Source organism: Trachymyrmex septentrionalis, unplaced genomic scaffold (genome assembly GCF_001594115.1).
Source record: "Trachymyrmex septentrionalis isolate Tsep2-gDNA-1 unplaced genomic scaffold, Tsep1.0 scaffold11, whole genome shotgun sequence".
NCBI classification, from domain to species: domain Eukaryota; kingdom Metazoa; phylum Arthropoda; class Insecta; order Hymenoptera; family Formicidae; genus Trachymyrmex; species Trachymyrmex septentrionalis.
Genome location: NW_017304228.1, coordinates 634,835 through 654,286, shown reverse-complemented (window position 1 = coordinate 654,286; position 19,452 = coordinate 634,835). Strand labels below are relative to the sequence as shown.

Below are 19,452 nucleotides of genomic sequence, written 5' to 3'. Positions count from 1 at the left end.
GCGAGAACACCATCTCTCTTTCTCTCTGTCTCCCTCCCTCCCTCCCCCACCCCTCTCTCTCTCTCTCTCGAGGTATCTGATATCGATATTTCTAATAATACCACTTCCCCCATGAGCTTTCGCTTTGCGTCTCCGCGATATCGTGAGTATTACGCCGCGCGTTTTAACCGAATCAAAAAGCTTCAATATTTTGTATCTAACTTCTCAAATTACTGTAATTACCGTATTGGGAAGAAGTCACATGTTTACTCAGATATTTTAAGTCGCAACAGAAATGACCGCAAATAAACTAATTCGCTTTCGACTCTTCATCGTCAATTACTGTTTCTGCGAATTCGTTTGCATAATATTTTATTTTCTTTCAAAACGCAAGCAGCCAAGAAAATAAAATACCAAAACAATGTTTACAAACGGTTATATTACCGTCAACACGCCTTTTTTCCCTGGTATTGTCGCGTTGTCGTGTGCATTCCGTAAGTCCTGCATTTCACAAATGACGACCTTGAAAGGGTTATGACGGACGAAAAGGGGAGACAAAGTAAAAGGAAACGATCAGAAACGGAACGAAACAAAACCAGATGAAAGATCCCGAGAGATGAAATTTATGATTAATGTCGCTAGACGGCCCAGCCGGCCGGACAGTAAAAAGGGTTCGGCCGCCACGCCGCGAAAATAAAGAGTTGAAACCTAATGAGACGAGTTCCATCGGGATCTCTCTCCGAGGGAGGCTGCTTTCTGCCCATGGAACCTTCTCGGCACACCAACATTGGCTGTGTGCCGGTCTCGTACATGGTATTTGGAAGCAATTTCAACAGAACAATATTTCTCATCGAAATCTGGAATAATTCAAGAAATAAGGAGATATCTTTTTCTTTTCATTTTACATAAATTCAATATCCTTTTTTCTTCGAGGACTTTACTACGTCATTATTAATGCCATTGTTATTCAGCTGGATTCTTATTACTTTCTATACGATTTCTAATTGTAAGATTTTAGTGTTGACACTTCTGTCGTATAAAATCTAACGCTCTATCTAACGCTAAATCTAACGATCTATAATATCTATCGATAGTTCTAGCGTCAAAATCATTTCGACGGATATTCTATCGGTTTTTATCGTTCAAACTGACAGTTTTTTTTTTTTCATTTCAATACATTGTATAACGACGAAACCGAATGCAGACGTAATCGGTGCAGCACCGATTAGCCCAAACGAAATTGCCTCCGCAAAACGACGCGACGGTATCTTCGACATTGTACTTCGCGATTTCTCCTCCACCGTTTCTTCACCATTGCTTACGACGGCTTACGTGATGATACGATGAAACTGGCGGCCTTGAAGTGTAACACGAGGATGTGGAAAGTTGTAATCGCGTCGGCGAAGATAATGGTAAACACTGTTGCAACTGTATACGAACACGCGTTCGCCGAAGGAAAAATATTTTTGCGATCATCTCACTTGTGAAACGATCACGCGGAACCATCCCTAATTATTCATGATAAATATAAACGCGGCATACAAAATTGTGAGTCTGAAATTTTAATTATACTCTTAAATTGATAATTTAATCTGAACTATCTTGTTTGCGGGTATCCCGACGACTCTTTTTAAAGGTCAGACATTTTCAAATATTCCGCTAAAAGCGTGTCTCCTTCATCGAAGAAGGATCTTTTCCGAAAATTTAAAGGATATCCCGTCGTTACGGATGCACCAAGTGCATAATTGACTCGCAATTTATGTCCCGAGCAACCGCATGTGGGTGGCCGTATCGCTCGTTTCTTCTTTTCCTCTGCCTCTTCCGCCTGTTCGTTCGGTTTACTTTGCTCGCGTTTGTCGGCAAGGTGGTCCCACGTGATGTACACGCGTCGCCATTCGACACGACCTCGATTCTATCCGTATTTAGAGATAGAGCGTGCCTGTGGACTCGCAATGACGCAAGGACTGTTTTTCGTGCCGAATTCTGCCGATTCGTTAACAAATCTTTGCTAATCAACACATTGGGAAATGTGCTAATACGTGACAAAATATGGTCGGTTTTAACACGGAGGTCTTCATGTATCAATTACGTGTCGCACTTTCGCATGTCGTAAATTATATTTATGCTCCGCGTGGGAGATTTAACCCTCCGGTGAGCTGACGTTTATTGGACTCACTAAACTATAAATCTCTTCGTCATAATATTAAACAGAGCTTTCTTTATGTTACGTTTACAAAGGCTCCTGCACTAATTATATGAACATTGAATGAAACGTGTTAGTTTTCACATATATGATAGCGTATAACATGGTAAATAAAGGATGTCAGATGCAAGGTTCAATGAATAGTTTTTGAGATATAATCAATGATGTTTGCGCATGATACATAAGCACGTGTCTTAAACCTTTGATGCCATTACACAAAAACTATATATTATTAAGTCTTATACGTATACACATCTTTTGTTCATCGTTATAAGCTACATGACGTGCGAAAATTAATTAACTCATTTCACCAGGATCCAATTTCTGTGTAATTAGTACGGGATCCTTTAGAGTATTCTTATAAAAATATGTACTCGTTGTCGGTATTTTTTTTTTCATTTGAGTTATGCTAATTTACTTTCTTGAAACCAACTAGTGTCTTTCAATTAACATAAATTAAATGGCTCTCACGGACTCAGGTGTTAGTGAGGTGCGTTGCAGGTTTCGATGTCACCTTCGGAAGATTAACGACACAGATACATTTGAAAATTTTTATTTCAGCGCCAAAGTATGCCACATAGCGCCTAGCAGACTCAGACACAGTTTGTTAGCATTAACTGTAAAAGACACGCGTCGCACAACGAGAAGGTGGCAGTCGACTTTTCGGCACGGTCATTCACATTCCCGTCTGCCTTCTTCGCCTTTCTTGTCGCGTTCTCTCACGTAAACTGCGCAGTAAACAAACCCAAGTGCGTTTACCTCGCTCTACCGGCTCCCGCAAACACGATCCGCTCGATTTTTTTCTTGTCATTCCTCTTCGCTCGCTAAATCGCTCGAGGCGTTTTAATGAAGCGTCTTAAAGGCGTGTGTATTTAAAACGATTTTCAACTGAAACCCGCTTTCTCCGAAAAACCATCGTAGCCTCGCTACGTGCTACGTGCAAACTGCAATAGACGTAAATATGTGGAATTAGTGAATCAAGTTAAATTGATCTATGTACGACTGATCGAGTCACATTTGCGAGATTGACGCGATTAAATTTTATCACCGTGTGAGCCTGTACGACGCGCACGGTCATGATTGCAGATGACAGTGATAACCTCTGATACAATACGAGTAACGATAGAGAGATATGATCAAAGAGCAAAATACCAACCTCTTTGTAATTCTATTTTCTATCGTGTTGACATAAACAATTAATGATACCCGTAACTATCTGTGATAGTCCAGTTGTAGAGTGATAAAGATACCCGACGTTTATTTTAGCACGTTTATTATACTCATGAGTTCATTGATGCTTTAACTCTTATCTTATCAATCTCTGATTTCCAATGCCCCTATCATTTTACTGTTCTATACCTATTGCGCATCTTCAAATGCAGCGTACTAGAATCTAAAACCAATTTTTTCCTCGGAATGCGGAAAATCGCATGCTCGTATCTCGACATGCAAGTCGATGTCAAAAATATTAAAATTGTAACGTCAAATACTCAAACTGTCGAATACGAAGAAAAATATAGTTGTACAAATATATATGTAAAATTGTATGTACAGATATACAAAAGTATTATATTTAGCGTATAATTGATAAAAAAGATCGTATAAGTCATTTATATTTCTATTTAAAATACATAATACTTTTTTAGATATAAAAGTAGGCTTAAAAAGATTATTATACATAAGAATCGATAAGAGAAACATAGAAAATTTGATAAAACTAGACACAAATTTATATAGTTCAAGAATACGTTCGTGAGAGAATTTCGAAGTATAATAATACGACACAGATATAGCGTAACAAATATAGATAATAAATAAAAAAGTAGATATTAATTTAGAGACGATAGAAATGTGTAAAGCCCATTCTTATCGCTACGTTGTCGTGCAGGACATATCGTATAAATCAAAATAATCTGCTCGTGCATACATCGCAATTTAGCAAGCCTACTTAACCAGAACTTTGCAACACAAACAACAGCTATTACAAATTCAAGCACACGTGCCGGTAAGCATGACTTACCGCTCCTTGCTAATTTAAGCAAGGATTAAATGTCACCGTTCAGGGAAACTATGTGATCGTCCTTACGCTATTCACGTTCCCACAAAGGGCGGTAGAGTTTACACCTCTTTTTGGAGAAGCCTGTTATTAGCGCCAAAGCGAAAAATATACGATATGTACGTAGTTTGCTAACATTATTGGAAAACGGATATTTTTTTTTTTTTTTTTTTTTTTTACCGTATCGATCGTATAGAAGTTTGAAAGTGTTCTAAAAGTTTAACGTGTTGATAATATGAGCGCAAATACGAAATGGGATGGGGGCAGGGACTCGCATAAAAAATACGTCTTACCTCGGATGGACAATATATTCATATCCAAAGCTACACTGCAAACATAGAAATGAAATGGTCAAGAGAAAATGGGTTGTGGTAAAACAAACCTTGATCGCAACAACGCTTGACATGTAAGAGACATTGATTAGTAAAACATTAATTATATAGATGCATTCGGAGGAATATCCGTCACGAACTTGAGTAAAGACGCTTCCCGTTGTTTGTAAGCAGAGTCTATATAAAGTCAGAGATAAAACGGGAGCTTATCGTAGTAAGCATTATTATAACAGCGACAAAAATAAGAGCTTATCAGACTTGCTCGTTAAAGCTGTGATAATCCCCGAGCTGGTTTCGACCAGCGTGAGGGCACATCGAGTACCGACGATAATTAAACGTAACATCTTAATATCGGACGTGTCATTATCGAAAAAGCGATTATTTGTCAAATTGTCTCAACGTAATCCCCGTTATCGAACCCGACCGTGTTCCGTTCCTCGGCGCGATAAGCGCGTCGCGAAATACGAGCTTAAAGTAATCCGATGCATGGAAATCGATTCCGCATTGGGAATCGCATAAACCCCCGTCTCTTCTTCAAGTTATCGCGATTACAATCGTTCAAAGACAAGATTTTAAAACCGGATATACAGCTACGGTACACGGAAAGAACAATGTTGCTGAGGTATCTAAAAATTTAGCTGGATACAAACCAAATTATTTTCAATTATTCTCAATTCTACATCTGGCTAAATTTTTAAATACGTTAGTAAAACTGGTTTCTTTTTTTCTCCGTGTAATACACCGCGTACATCGAAATTAAAATCGCGTTTCGCGTAAATTCTTTTCCTTTCCCCCATTATCATTATCGTCGTTACCGTTTTAATTTTCGATATCGATTAGTAATCATCAAGGGCACAGAGGTATGAATGAAAGTCCGCTTGAAAGAAAAACGCGCAAGACTTACTGCATGTTCTTGATAACCAGCTCCGAATCAGTCTAGCATAATCGACGTAATCGATCACCTCGTCGAAGTCGCACAATAGCGCACCGTTTTGATCTCTCCGACATTTCCTTGGAACATCCTTGCTGCGGGGATGATGGTGATGGCAGTGGAGATGGAGAATCTCAGATCGTCCTATATGGATCGCGGCATTCGGGCTCTCAGTTGGATCTTCCTCGATGGCGCTCGTTAGCAAGGAAGTATCAGTGGAGTCTGCTGCCATACCGACGGCACTGTAACGAGACCGGTCGACGATGGGTTTCCAGTGACCATCACAAAAACGAACCTACGATAACGATAATCACACGTTCGGCAATCGCCATGCTAATCGACGTATTTCATTTATGTGTATTTATCGTGTCAAAAGACAAGAACGCCAAAGACACAAGCCAATGATTTGAAATTAAGCGGGCTGTCGTAATGTCAAGCCATTGCGCAAACTAATAATATATAGTCGCAAACTTATCACTTTACGATGCAAAACTACGAGGAAGCCAAAAGGGATTCACCGAGAATGATTATTATTTGGTACACGCCTACGATTTATTATCACGAAAGAAGATTGACCTTAACTCCTTCAGACCCGGCGTATACGAGTACAATAATGTACATATTGGAAAAAATAGTCAAAATTTGGAAAACAGAAATAATCGTTTAATACGAAGTACTTATGAAAGTGTCCTTGAGTTTGAATTAAAAAAAATTTCTTTCAAGTTCATGGTTCCATTAAAACCAAGTCTGTAAAGGTGTTAATCACTTTAACTCTCCCGAAAAAGCTCACTTCGAGCTGAAACTCGAGTAGGAGATAGCGTACATCGAAAAGATAGACTTTCAAAGTCAACAGAATTCTGTGAAATACGATGATCGCTCCGGATACGTCATCATCCTGCATTTAATTCACGATAACCCAGATTGCGGATTTGTACGTACAAAGTGGGTTATCGCGGCACTCGCGGAAAAAAATCGGAAAAATATCGGTCGTTATCACCGATATTATATACGCAATCGCACTGTGAAGATAAATATCTCGATGATGCTCTCTGACCCCCCCAATAGATGTTTTACTATCTGCGCGTACAATCGGCGTTTGCAGTTATCGTTCCACGGTACGCACGGCTCGTCAAGCTCTGTTTTATCAAAGGCGGACCGGTGGAGAACCGCAGCGTGGTGAACGGCAGCTGCACGTGCCATCGCGGACAAGGTCGTCCGCCCGCTCGTGTCGAGGATGCCACTCGGGGTACATCCCGAAGGAAGAGAGTCTTCTGGCGAGGCGGGCTTCCTGACAAAGGCCAGCGCGGGTATGCCTTTCGTCATTGACGCTTCGACCCGGGAAAGAGGTATCGATCCTCCGGAGCGGGCCGAGCTCAATAATTCCGACAAGAGTCCCTTCTCTCGCTCCTTTAACGCGGGAACACAATTTGTTAGCTCCTGCGCGACGCGCACTTCCCCTCTTTACCTGGGTCCGTCTTCACCGACGGTTCGATTCCTGGCTCCTCTCCTTATCCTCTTATCTCACCCCATTCGTCTTAAGAGCATCGATCTTGTTATTAAATCGAGAGATGAGCGTGAAGGTGAAATTGATCTTTGTACCGCTTCGAATGTAGATGTTCGATAATAATGTCAGTCATTGATTAACGAATCACTTGTGGAATCGACGTAATTTTCCACGAGAGAAAACAATACGCGACAATGAAAATATCTAGCGTTGGGAAAATTGTTCGACCCGCACGTTATTATATTAAAAATTTAATTTTTCCATACAACCTGCGTCGCGGATTGTTTCACTGTGGCGGAACATGCTGCGAGATACGTGTGAGCTCAGGTATGCGATCAGCTGTGCCAAAACTCGTAAATATTCACCGGCGCGCGCATACTTGATTTTACGGCTATTATCGCCGCGCAGCTTGCGGAAAGATATACCTCCGTTGCAACATCACGCGAATGATAGCGTAGCGTGTACATACACGTGCCGCCTGCATCGATCGACTCTCTGCTAGACTCTCTCTGTGATTAAACGAATCCGATATTGATAATGAGAGGATAGCGATGATGGAACGACTTGACGAGTGTGGCCGTATGTCCATCTCGCTCGAAGAATATATCTTCGAATAATAAGTGCAAACTTTTACAATGTTTTTCATCGATAACGTCTAAAAATACACTTGATTGCTGCAGAAAGTTCTTCCATATAATCGGTCATAATTTAATATACAGTAAGTGACAGCGTATAAATTATAGAGTATCGTGAACCGTTTAAGATGTATACTAATATCAAACACTCGTAAAAATTATGACCACAATTATTGAAACAATTATTTATACAATTTATAAAAGTTATTAATTTTTTTATCTGACAGTTTATTAAACTATAAATTGTATAAATTTAGAAAGATACTAATGAGACAGCCAGTGTCCCATTACCGCTTCAACCAAATGAATCAAATTTACGATAGAGTTTATTATTTTAGGGTTAAACAATTCCAAAAGGAAGAGAGAGAGAGGGGGGAGGAGGGGGAGAACTTTCAAAGATAAGTCTTTTTTTTTAACTAATAAAAGATTGTAAGAAATCTATTTATTCAGCCGATTTGACTATTTCACGCAAAAAAATATTTTGCTGCTTTAGCTAGAATTATAGCTGTATTTTGTATCTGACGGAAAATTATGTATCGTACGCATAGAATTTATAGCACAAATCTAAATTCTATCTCTGTCACCTACATGATTAGATGCAATATATATCCAATATATATCCAGTATTTGCTATAAATTTACCTAGTTTAGCTATTTTTCGTACTTGGATAATTTTCGCTATGATTGCAAGATCACTTTTTTGAGTGTTATGGATCACGGACGGAAGTTTTCGAAAACCGAGAAATGTCGGTATACGCGACATTTGGCAAGTACGCTATCGCTTTTTCGTACATCAAGAAGCGATGTTGTTGCCTATGATAGTATCTAGCGAACTGATCGAATCAAAGCTCATCAAAGCCGAGGACGAGATGTCAGAAGGGACAAGTAGTCGTGATACAAGCGGAGAAACGAGTTTCATATACTATAGAAGTTTCCTCGAAATTGCCAGTTACAAGAATAGTACACCTCCGGTTTATCCTAGCGCCAACCTCAAAAACCGATATCTTGTCCGGAGCAAAGTTCGAATAAGTTGATGCGCTCAGGAAACGCAAGGGAAAAAGTTCAACTGCGAAATCGATATGGATGTCACTGCTGTTTCGCCCAGAACAGGTGTCACATATTTCCCGATGAATAAAATCGATTATACCTCGTATCTTCGTGTCTCTCTTCTAATAATTTTACATCTCGCGTCTTTGTGTTTTACTCGCAATTATAATTTGAACCAACTATAATGCATTTACCGTGTTTTATATACATATATATGTATTTTATTACATCGAATCTCCGGCAAACGTAATATGTCAATTAGTTGTTTTATTGAATTAGCCCGGCGGGTTTATTTCACTGTTATCGCGCCGCCTGTCAAAACTTTAATTTCCGTAAGAGCGCGTCGTCGAAAAATTCCTTCTCTCTCCCTGCATTTTCGTTCCTAATGTCCCTTCCATGCTGCGGCGTTTACACACGCGAGTCCGCTCGACGTTGAGGGACGTATACGTACACCTCCCGGTCTTTTCCCGCCTTTTATTTCAACAACAAAAACACGACGGCATTATCAGTGCGCGTTGACGCGATATCAGGAGTCTTGCGCGCAAAAATTTCCCAATAATAGCTCGCGTTACGATAAATCATAAACGAAATTCCGATAGATCGGAACTCGCGAATTGAGTTTATATTCTAACAGTTGATCGCACAAAATGTAATATAAATCGCAAAACACGATCTGAATACAAGTTTCCTCTTTAATCTCGTCGTATCGGAGTCGCTACTTTTACATAAAAAAATATCTGAATTTTTTGTCGAGATAAGTTAAGAATTTTCAAGAGAATTACACTGAGATAAATGTTCTGAAAAATCGACAAAAGCCTAATCAATTGGCGAGACTGAATGGAATTGAATTCCATTTGAAAATTACGATAATCAAAAATTCTGTTCGGTTTCACCAAAATTCTTGTTAATTTAATTAGAACATTTTTCTCAGTGTAAATTAAATAGGCGATGAGTGATTTTCATATAATTATATTTTTCGTATTTTTAATTAAACGTCTCTCTCACTTCACTTATTTATAATTCGGTATAAATTGTTTGGAATGAATTAAATAATACTAGAATATATGCAGACGATATTTAGAACAAATGGAGGGAAGATAAAAGGCTTTTGTGCATCCTGTTCAAGTTTTCGTATAGTGCTTGTAATACAAATAGAACTGGTCCGAAGTTAGAACTGACCGGAAGTTTCTTCAAAATGACCAGGCAGGAAGACAAAGAAGGGGAGAGACAGAGAGAGAGAGAGAGAGAGAGAGAGAGAGAGAGAGAGAGAGCTCTCGACTTTATGGCAACGCCGGCTCGGAAACTGGGGGTTACGCAAAACGGATGAGCCCCAGAGATACCGCGCATCGTTTACCGACATTTACTAGCGGAAGAGATGGTAAATTACGCGCGCGTATCTCTCGTGTACGAGCTGCTGCTGTTGCTGCTGCTGCTGCTGCTGCTGCTGCTCGCGGTAAAACATTACGACAATATTTTGCTTTCGATTCAGAGTTTGTTTTCGATGATATCCATCGAGTGTTCGATAATAGGTACAGACCAGGGATATATTTTCTGCGTTGAAAATTAAAACAATATTTTCTCTGGCGAAAATTTTATCAGAAATTTAATCGTATCTTAATTGTCAGTACAATAAATATTATACAATCAGAGTTGGTTTTTTGAAGGTAATATAGAAAAGAGAATGACAGAAAGAAACGTGAGGATGAAGTGTAATATCTCGCTCTGTCGATCCGATATTTTTGTCTGCGAGCACCGACGTATGATCGATTCCTTACGATTCTTAATGCAAAACCACATTTATAGGCTCGGCCTGTCATCGCTTATTTTTCTACCTGATGATAAATGCGCTCGCGATCCATCGATCATCAATCTTATTCTTCGGCGTGCGCGGGTTTTTCCTTCAAGATTAAAAATATAACATCCCCCGCGGCGACTAATGTGACGTATGCGACATGTATATGACATCGAAAATAACATCACGCAGTATCAAATGTCTCAACGAAACTTTTTCAACATTTCAAATACTCTAAAAATTATTTCGTTTAATGTTAAATAGATGTAAACTAACGAAATCAAATAATGAGTGGATGTAAATAATATGTTATTTTTATTTATAGATGTATACAGTGATTAATAGCCAAAACACTGAAAACAATATCTGGTTAAAGATGGACGAAGATTCGATTATCAATCAGAATTTTGATTATTTCAACTAGAATTCTAATAGATTTAACCAAAAAACTCTCACTCGTCCATTTTCAATCACGATTCCAGAATTAATTTAACTAGTTTCCCCAGTGTAGTATTATATATTTCGATAAAAAAAAAAATTTTAAGAAATTAAAATTATAAAAATGGAATATATATATATATATGATTCTTTCTAATTAATAATTCATAATTTATCATTCTATCTTTTAAAAATTACAATCAGCGCGCAATAACGATTAAGAAAATAAAAAATTAAAGATGATAACATTAAAAGGGTTATATTATATAATACTTATTTAAAAGATCCTGATTATATCAATCAGAATTTTGATTACCTCAGAATACCTAGAATTCTATTTAATCAGAAAATTCTGACTTGTTCAGAGTTTTAATTAGAATTCCAATTAATCCAATCAGACATTTTTCTCGGTGTAGTATTATACATCTTGATTAAAAAAAATATTTAAGAAATAATTAAAATTATAAAATGGAAATAAATAATATGTAACATATCCTTTCTAATTATATAGTTCCTAGAGCTTCATTCTGTCTTTTAAGAATTACAGTCAACGTACAAAAATGATAAAGAAAATAGAAAATGAAAGGTAGCGATGGCACTAAAAGAGTTAGATATAATATATTTATTTAAAAATTGTAATTTGCAAAGTCAATGAAAGTCAGTCTCAAAACGCCAAGCGGAGCGTATCAATTCTGCATGTGCGCGGCGATATATTTTTTTTATCCTCCTTACATATTCCTATATTCTTTTATGTTATTGAACTATATCGGGATAAACATGTCTACGATCGTTCACCGTTTCGTTGAAATTCGAATTCGTCGTAATTATATCGATTATATCGTTCCCGAAATTTCAGCCGACTGTATAATCGGCGACGACGAAATTATTCGCGAGCGTACAATAGTAAGGACGGAAATCGCGCCGATAAAAGAACGCTTTATCACGCGCGAGGTAGTCCCTCACAAAGGCTCGCTGTACTCTTTTTTCCGCACATATTGCCGCTACTGTCGGCCGTCACGTTTGAAAGCTCCTGGCACGCGGGATTATAAATTCGGCAGTGGAAACTCCCCGGCAATACGGGACGCACAACGGTATGAACATTCCGCGGCGATCGACTTTACGAAGCCAATTTCGTCCGGTAACGCTCAAGCGGTCGTAGCCTCGGGGAAATTCACCTCGCCGTTCACTTTTTCTCCTCTTTTTTTTCCCTCTCTTTTTCTTTTTTTTTTTTGAAATCGCCATCTCTTACCCAGAGCCCGGAATCCTTTATTCGCGTGGCGCGAGCGCGTCGATCCTCGGTTCCTCTTCATATTATTGCGGAAATCCCGGCTGAAACGCGCGGCGTAAAAAGGCCGTTCGAGGTAAAGTGACAAATGGTCATACGCGGCAAACACCGGATCTCCGTGATTGCGCGGGAATCGAATGTTTGCGTCTCCTAACTCACTCGCGTACTCTCCGCTTTTCTCCCTCCACACCGAGGCCTTCTCGCTTTTCGGTAACTCCGATTCGTAACCGACGATCCCGACGCGCGGCCTGCGGGCGCAACGCGACGAGCGATCCGATCGGGAGAATAACTTCTAATTGCTAAATGGATCTATAAATCGTTCCGCGTTCAAACCGCGTAATGAAACGCGCGTTGTTTACTTAATTGCAGGTGCGAACTTTGCTCGGCGGCCTGGTGGATATATCGCGCCTATTGCGAATAATTGCAACGTAAAGCGCCCGGCCGATCGATCGGCCTCGCGCGTCCTCTCGGGGAGACATCTCCCAGCGAACTGTCTCTTTTTCTCTCCTCCTCGCGATCCCGCAGTCAATTTCCCCGGGTACACAATATCGGTGCCGAAGCTGCCAATCCGAACGGCTGCGAAATCGGATAGCGCGTCTCACGAAGACGTTCACATGCCGTCACGCTCGATAACAACCGTCTGCGTCTTCCTTTCTCGCGTCTATGAAGAAGGACCGCCGTCATCCTCTCAAAGAACGCCACGTTCTGTCGACATGCGATTCCATATGGCATACAGAGAGAGAGAGAGAGAGAGAGAGAGAGATCGACTCGCGCAAGCGGAGTATATAACGCGTCTTCCTCGGGACATTAATTCATCTCGACCCCTCTCGCAGTTAAAATAATCGTGCGTTTCATCGGCCGTATCGCCTCGTGAATCACTCGAGCTCGTTTCCTCACGCGGCCCGTATGTTAACCCCCAGGTCGAGTTGGGGGTTTCCCCGGCGACGGGGGCGCGGGAAACCCGGCACAATTTACCGGCGCCAACAAGTCTGAAACGTGGAAAACTTCGCGTATGTGATTTACAGAAAGGCATTCCGGCTAATATAAGTCCCGGAGGGGCGAACCCAAGGGCCTGTACCCTAACCTAGTTCAACGCTGTGCGTATTCACTCATCATCGTGTTAGGACAGGAATTTCTCTCTGACCTTGGCACTAATACCAGTCCCCTCCTCGAAAACATTACGACCGCAGTCGTAATAACGATGCAGCACCGGATCTCTCGGGCAGCTCTCTGGCACATATTGAACACGAAATGATACGGAATTAAGATACTACTCGTTATCACATCCTTTCTTTCTTCATGATTCTTATAAAAAGTGTGTATTTGAATTATTATTAATTTTATTTCAATTTCTCTCTATTTTCCTAACATTCTTTTTCATTCAGTTTTAATCATTAGTTTTTCTTAGTATTTATTTTTGTTAATCAATCAAGTTTTTCATTACACGGAATTATTTTATTATATCGCGCACATTTTCCCCATTCGGTTTTAATTTTTTTTCAACTCTAAATACAAAGAATGAAATTTTGTTGGAGAATCTACAAATTTCGTTAAATACAAATTCGAAAACAACTTTATTGAAGTTATTAAAGTAATTATAGAATGTTCAAACATTGATGGCAATGCTATAAACAGTTTTAACATTCTGGCAACCTCACGCGAAAAGAATAATTTTGTCAGGCCATCAAAATAATTAATGTAGAATATTCAAGTTGGTTGCTCAAATGTCAAAACTTTTTGCAGCATTGCTCATTATGTTTGAATATCTTATTTAATTATGTTGATGATCTAATTAAATTATTTTCAAATCTGAATCTAATTAAATTTTTAGATACTTTATAGCAAAATCATTCTTTCCGTGCAGTTTTTTGAGCGCCCTTCTTAACTATTTCGATGGTCTGAATTGAAAACTAAATTATTTTCAGACCTATATCTATCTGCTTAAATGTTTAGCTACTTGAGAGTGATACATAGAACCATTTATTTTGTTGATACGTGGCTAACAAAAACTTGCTGATTTTTTCATTACAAAATTGTGTTGTTGTAATCGAAATTTGATTAGAATAACTCAATTTCCATTCTAACCGCATTTTAATTAGAACAACAAAATGAAAAAGTATGAAAGTTAGTCACCTATATCAACAAAATAAACGGTTATACGTATACCAAAACATTTCTCTCAGTGACTTCAGCACAAAACCGTTCTTTCTGTGTAAAATTCTTTTTTATCTTACTTTTACCATGTTGCATCGACTGTAATCATGCGCATCGGACCGGCACGTACGTGTATCTATATACGTGTCTCAGTTATGATTGCGCTTATATATACTGATAACATTTAGGAACTCAGCCAAATAGCATCTGTGTGCCAAATAGCGTAACCGTGTCATATTTTGAACGCCGACAAAGTAACGCGACTAACCCGTCCAACATCGATGACATTCATTCTCAGAGTGGATTTATCTAGCGTTTCGGACAGCTCGTAGATGCGTTCAATGCCACAGCGGAAATAAAGAGATAGCACCGACAGTTTATTTCGACACAATATGATTTTTCTTGTCCGTAAAAAAAATTTTAGTTTGTACTATTTGTAGACGTTATCCATTCTCAGTATTAAAACAGAAAAAACATAAAGGATCTCGGAGGTATGTAAAGTTCGCGTCTCCCCCCCCCCCAGCATCAAAATTCAATAATCTTGATTAAATTTCCAACTTTTCTCCTCCTTCAAAATTCTTAATAACATTGCTGAAACGAGTTTCCGCGATTAACATGCATTAAAATTGCATTGAGAAAACGCGAAACTTATATACCCGGCATCAAAATTGAATAGTTCTGAAGAATCTCCTTGTTTCCTTTCCATGAATATCGAATTGTGAAGCGTTGAATCGTCAGGAAATAAATTTCTACGAGATCAAACTGCCACGCAATCTCTCGTGGTCGCGTAAGGAAACTGAATTCGAAATTGTTCGTTGTCCTGATTTTTACGCGACGAAGACGTATAATCCTCGACGGGATGATCGTTCGTGACAGTTCGCGGGCACGAAGGACAATCGTAACAATTGTTCAATTAATTTGTATAGCGACTTCTACGTTCAATTTTATAACACGTTTATGATACTAGTAGGGTGTCTAGACTACTCTCTCGTGTGTTCATAATATATTCGCGTCACATCGCCGCGCCGACTTTAATTACCACGTACGACACTTATTAACGAGCGAATTTCCTCGAGCTATAGTTATGACGCGCTCATAGCTAATGCCAAATCGATTTACCCAAGACAATCCTGTGTTCCTATTACGATTCCTCCCTCACATCGAATCGTAAGGATACAACGTGGATAATGAAGAGCCTCGAATAATTGCGCAAATAATAGAATGAATTGCTGCTCTTATTTATCGATGTACGTTTCATAAAGTTATTTTAATAAACAGCTTTATGCATTGACATTTACATGCATTGTGATTTAACAGTTAAAAGTTTATAGTGAGATTTTCAGGATATCCTCGCCTTATAAATTCTAAATGTCTAAAATGCTATTTATATACATTTTTATATTCAACGCAAATGATTTTACGATAAAAACAATTTTTGGCATTTATATCTTTATAAAAGATATGTACAGAAAATTATCAATATTTATTTAATTTAATAAACCATCAAAGAGAACAAAATGGAAATTGATATAATGTCGAGATGTCAGAAACGTTCCACGCAATTACGTTAAAAAAAACATTACAGAAACCATACGAGTTATAGAGTTGAAAAGGATTCTAATTGACTAAAAACGACTGAAGGAACGTGCTTCTAATAATAGCGTGATAACGCAAATATATATATATATATATATATGCCCCACCTTCGCAATCGCACGTTCCATCGAGCGCATGCAATTTTGCAAGTTGCCAAAGCCATTTACTCCACTTGCGTTCATCGTGCTTGTCTTACTGTTATGTCGCACAGTAATTAAGGATAAAGGCGCTTATGGCAATACTTGTCGCCGATTCGTAGAAACGAAAGACGAGAAACCAGACATTTCCGACCAGAAATCGCATCGTTACCTGTACATTTCGAGTACGTGCTTCTCTCAGAGCTGGAGAGAGGGTTTTCGACGAGAGATCAGGTGGGTTCCCCGGGTCAGGTAATATCATAGTCGCATTCTGCACGTATATGGAACTCGCTAACTAATTTCGCTAGCGTGTGTGATACTCGAAGAACAACGTTATTTCGAACAACACGTTCTGCGATATCACCGATTTATCGCATAACTTGTGCATTCTATCTCGAAATGAGATAATGAACAACACAAATATACAAAAGCAAATAGTAACAATTTGGCTGAAATATCCAAACATTTAGCCAGATACAGATCTGAAAATAATTTTATTAAACCATCAAAATAATTAGATAATTGGATAATTACGTTGGATAATTACGTCTCAAATATAATGAACGATGTTGCATAAAGTTTTGACACTCTAGCAACCGATTTGAGGGACCTAATACATAATTATCTCAATGGTAACAAAATTATTTTCAGATCTGTAGTATCTAGTTAAATTTTATTTTCAGTAAAATCCTATCCTTTTCATGAACGGAAAATAATCTACGATATATTGTAATAAAACTCTTGATCATCATTTCCTACACATTTCTCTCTCTTATTGCCTTTTCTTTTTACCAATTATTATTTTTAAATGCCAAGACGATGTACATATTTACCGCTGTTTTTCGACCAAAACCTAGTGATAAACTTGGAGTACTCATTGAAATGCTCTGCGGAAGTGAGCTGGTGGTTGGAAGTCGAGGCGGTGCTTGAAAAACGCCGTTTCAGGGTGATCGTTTCACACACTGTGGCGACGTTATCGTCGCACATTCTCACCCACCCAGTCACGCTAAAGGAAAAACTACAAGAAAAATAGGGAGAGTAAAAGAAAAAGCGCAGATATACTATTTGTCGTACAGAATAGCGGTATTCCCAAATGGAACGCGAGAGCACTCCGGTTATTAGCGCACTTAAGTGCCGACAGAGAACTTCGGTCCCTCGTGTCGTCGAAACGAGGGTGGGCGGTCGATATCCATCCGGTGTGCATTCCCCTTGCCTTCACCGATGGTCCTTCCCTCTCGCTCGTACCGCGATATGCATAATATTTACACTGCCCCCAAGTGCCAGGCGCGTCAATTTCGCCAATTTCAGATATATGTACGCGAATGCACGAGACACTCGCTGCGGCCGCAGTCTCGAGCTATGCCGTATCGATAGGGTGTCCCAGATTTTCTACACTCCGTTCTCCGTACGAATTCTCGCGTTAATCTGCAATCGGTCTTATCGTCAGTGAAAACAAGAAATCGACGGATTCTTAGATTAAAAGGGCAATTGAAAATTGCCGGGAAAATTACGCACGAAATTCGATTTAAAAATTGAGAAAAATAAGCTCTGTTCCTCGACGAATGTTAAATTGGTAAAGCGTTACTTTCAGAGAATTGTATTGTAATATTTAGTGTTAAGCTGTTTAAACTCTTAATTGAAGAAAGCTCGCTACAGAAGGTAACGCAGAATTAAATTATAAAGGGAAACCAGCTCCAAATTGATTCGTAGATAAAGGGAAGTACTGGACACCTTGTGTACGCCAGATGTACGCCGCCAAATTCCGAAATTCCCGATCCCTTCTCGAGCGAGTCGAGGCCCGGCAAACGGAGCGCGTAAATGCAAAACGAGTTTTTGAGTGTAAGTTAAGCCGCGAGCTTACGCGCTTATTTAGCCAATTATGGTTCGGCTTGCAACATCCGGCGAGCGTTGTTCGCGGTTTCGAATTTAGTTTCGCGAGAGGAATGATAACAATGTCTTTCTATTATCAAGCGCGTTTAAACACTGTTGTAAGTGCTTCTTTCTCGAACTCTGCACAAAATACCGCGCGCAACATCTATATAACATTTACATCTACAAGCATCTTTCATCCAGAAGCAAAACTTAAAAAAATTCAATATGAATTGTACAATAAATAGTAAAATTAGATTTACAAACAAGTATTATACATTAAGTAAAAATCCGCACCGAAAACAAAAAATATGTCAACATTATTTTAATCAAAAATAATTGTTAATTCAATAACCATTATAAAGAAACGAATACATCATATCCTTGTTTTGATAAAATTTTATGTATTTCATGAATGTTATTAAATTAATAAGATTATTTAAAATTGAAATTATCCTTTTGATACAACATCATTTTTATTCAGTGTAGATACTTAAATTATTCAATGTCTTTTACTGATCATAACGCGACTTTTCTTTCTTAATCCCTTTAATTTATACTTTTGATTTCTCAATATTTCCCACCGAAAAAAAGCCATCTATGATCACGATTGAGGTCTCCGTCGCGCAATCAAAACTATCGGATGAGCAAGCCCTGATCATCTCCGGCTCTCGATCCGTTTGAATGCTATCGCGTCTATAATGAGAAAAATTAAAACGGTCGAGAGAATAAAGGGGAGAACGAGATTAAAGCGCGGGAAAAAGTTTAGAGTGGGCGTGCAACGGGGAGGGGGGGGGGGACATTTGATTCCGCTCTTTCTCAATGAGTTTTCTTCGGCGATGTCGTACTCTCTTCGTAACTCGAGATAAACTTTTGGCAGGTAACGTGGGAAAAACGATAGCGCGCGTTTCTCCATGCTCCGTACGCTACATCGTCGAGTATACTCGACTGTTATTTCAGACTCTCCTCAACCCGCTTACTACTCCTCGCTCTTTCCCTGTAGTTTCAGTTCGTACTCAGATAGCGTCCCGTGATGGCAGGCGGTATCGTCTTCTCCGGTGGGCGGATGGCACGGCGCAGCGATGAACTTTATGGAAATGGTCAACATTATTTTTCCGTACACGACATCCAGCCGTCGCCGCCGCCGCCGCCGCCGCCGCCAACAGTAAACAATACGGACACGGACGATACGTCTCCGACGATAGCTGTACAGTATACACGCGTAACATCATTTTACGCATTTCGCCGTAAACAGGTCACGACAGATACGTGTATAAGGTTATCGGTCATGCCGGGCGTTCCGACCGCGAATCTTGTGATTCCGCTGTGTCACGTGGAATATCTCCTCTAGTCTCGTTGAGAAACTTCAAGATGCAATAGATATCATGAAAAATATGTCCTTTTGATTTTACGACTAGTAAGTTTGCGATGAATTATAAATGTGATCCTAAATATATGTCTGGAGTTAGTGAATTAAAAGATAATGAATTTTTT

At 39.2% G+C, this 19,452-nt stretch overlaps 1 protein-coding gene across 1 annotated transcript in view; it reads right to left on the bottom strand.

Annotated features, from left to right (window-relative positions):
- The window catches only part of LOC108750080 (growth factor receptor-bound protein 14-like), a 324,408-nt gene that overhangs the window by 248,282 nt on the left and 56,674 nt on the right, over positions 1-19,452 (bottom strand). The window contains exon 2 of the mRNA XM_018489315.1: positions 5,475-5,743. Within this exon, the coding sequence (XP_018344817.1) occupies positions 5,475-5,743 (269 nt within the window). The remainder of the gene's footprint in view (positions 1-5,474; positions 5,744-19,452) is intronic.